Source organism: Penaeus monodon, chromosome 15 (genome assembly GCF_015228065.2).
Source record: "Penaeus monodon isolate SGIC_2016 chromosome 15, NSTDA_Pmon_1, whole genome shotgun sequence".
NCBI classification, from domain to species: Eukaryota; Metazoa; Arthropoda; class Malacostraca; order Decapoda; family Penaeidae; genus Penaeus; species Penaeus monodon.
This window is the reverse complement of record NC_051400.1, coordinates 13,681,885-13,682,488: the sequence shown is the minus strand read 5'-3', so window position 1 is coordinate 13,682,488 and position 604 is coordinate 13,681,885. Positions and strand designations below refer to the sequence as shown.

The window sequence follows — 604 nt, the reverse complement described above, 5'->3', positions numbered from 1 at the left end:
CAAGTTAACCTCATCTCCACTGAAATCTGACCTTGCCTATACCTTCCCTGGCCTGTGCCACGCAGGCTTCTCTCTTGACCTGACATCATTCCCATAGCAAGTCTATCTCGCTGTACCTCGTAACCGACCTCTCTTTAACACAAATCTTGCTTCCGTCTTGCCCTGCCCTCGTTCCCGCAGCAAAGTGACCTCGCCTAACCTCTCTTCAACACGTTGTAAATCTTGCTTCCGTCTTGCCCTGCCCTCGTTCCCGCAGCAAAGTGACCTTGCCTAACCCTTGCCTAACCTCTCTTCAACACGATGTAAAACTTGCTTCCGTCCTGCCCTGCCCTCGTTCCCGCAGCAGAGTGACCTCGCCTAACCCTCGGCTGACCTCTCTTCCGCAGCGCTGGCGGAGATGCGCGAGCTGCTGGACACGATGGACGAGCCGCAGGACGTGAACAGCATCGAGTGGAAGCTCAAGACGTTCTACTGGTCCTGCATGAACGTCCACTCCTACATGAAGAGCGGCCTCGACCTCATCAAGAGGAAGATCATCACCGAGCTGTGTGAGTACTTCACCTCTGTGTGTGTAATCATGGGGACACACAAACGCACTCCCACA

The 604-nt window shown here is 54.6% G+C and overlaps 1 protein-coding gene across 1 annotated transcript in view; it reads left to right on the top strand.

Annotated features, from left to right (window-relative positions):
* The window catches only part of LOC119581756 (endothelin-converting enzyme 2-like), a 106,974-nt gene that overhangs the window by 25,489 nt on the left and 80,881 nt on the right, over positions 1 to 604 (top strand). Inside the window, exon 2 of the mRNA XM_037929889.1 lies at positions 387 to 548. Within this exon, the coding sequence (XP_037785817.1) occupies positions 398 to 548 (151 nt within the window). The 5' untranslated portion in view covers positions 387 to 397. The remainder of the gene's footprint in view (positions 1 to 386; positions 549 to 604) is intronic.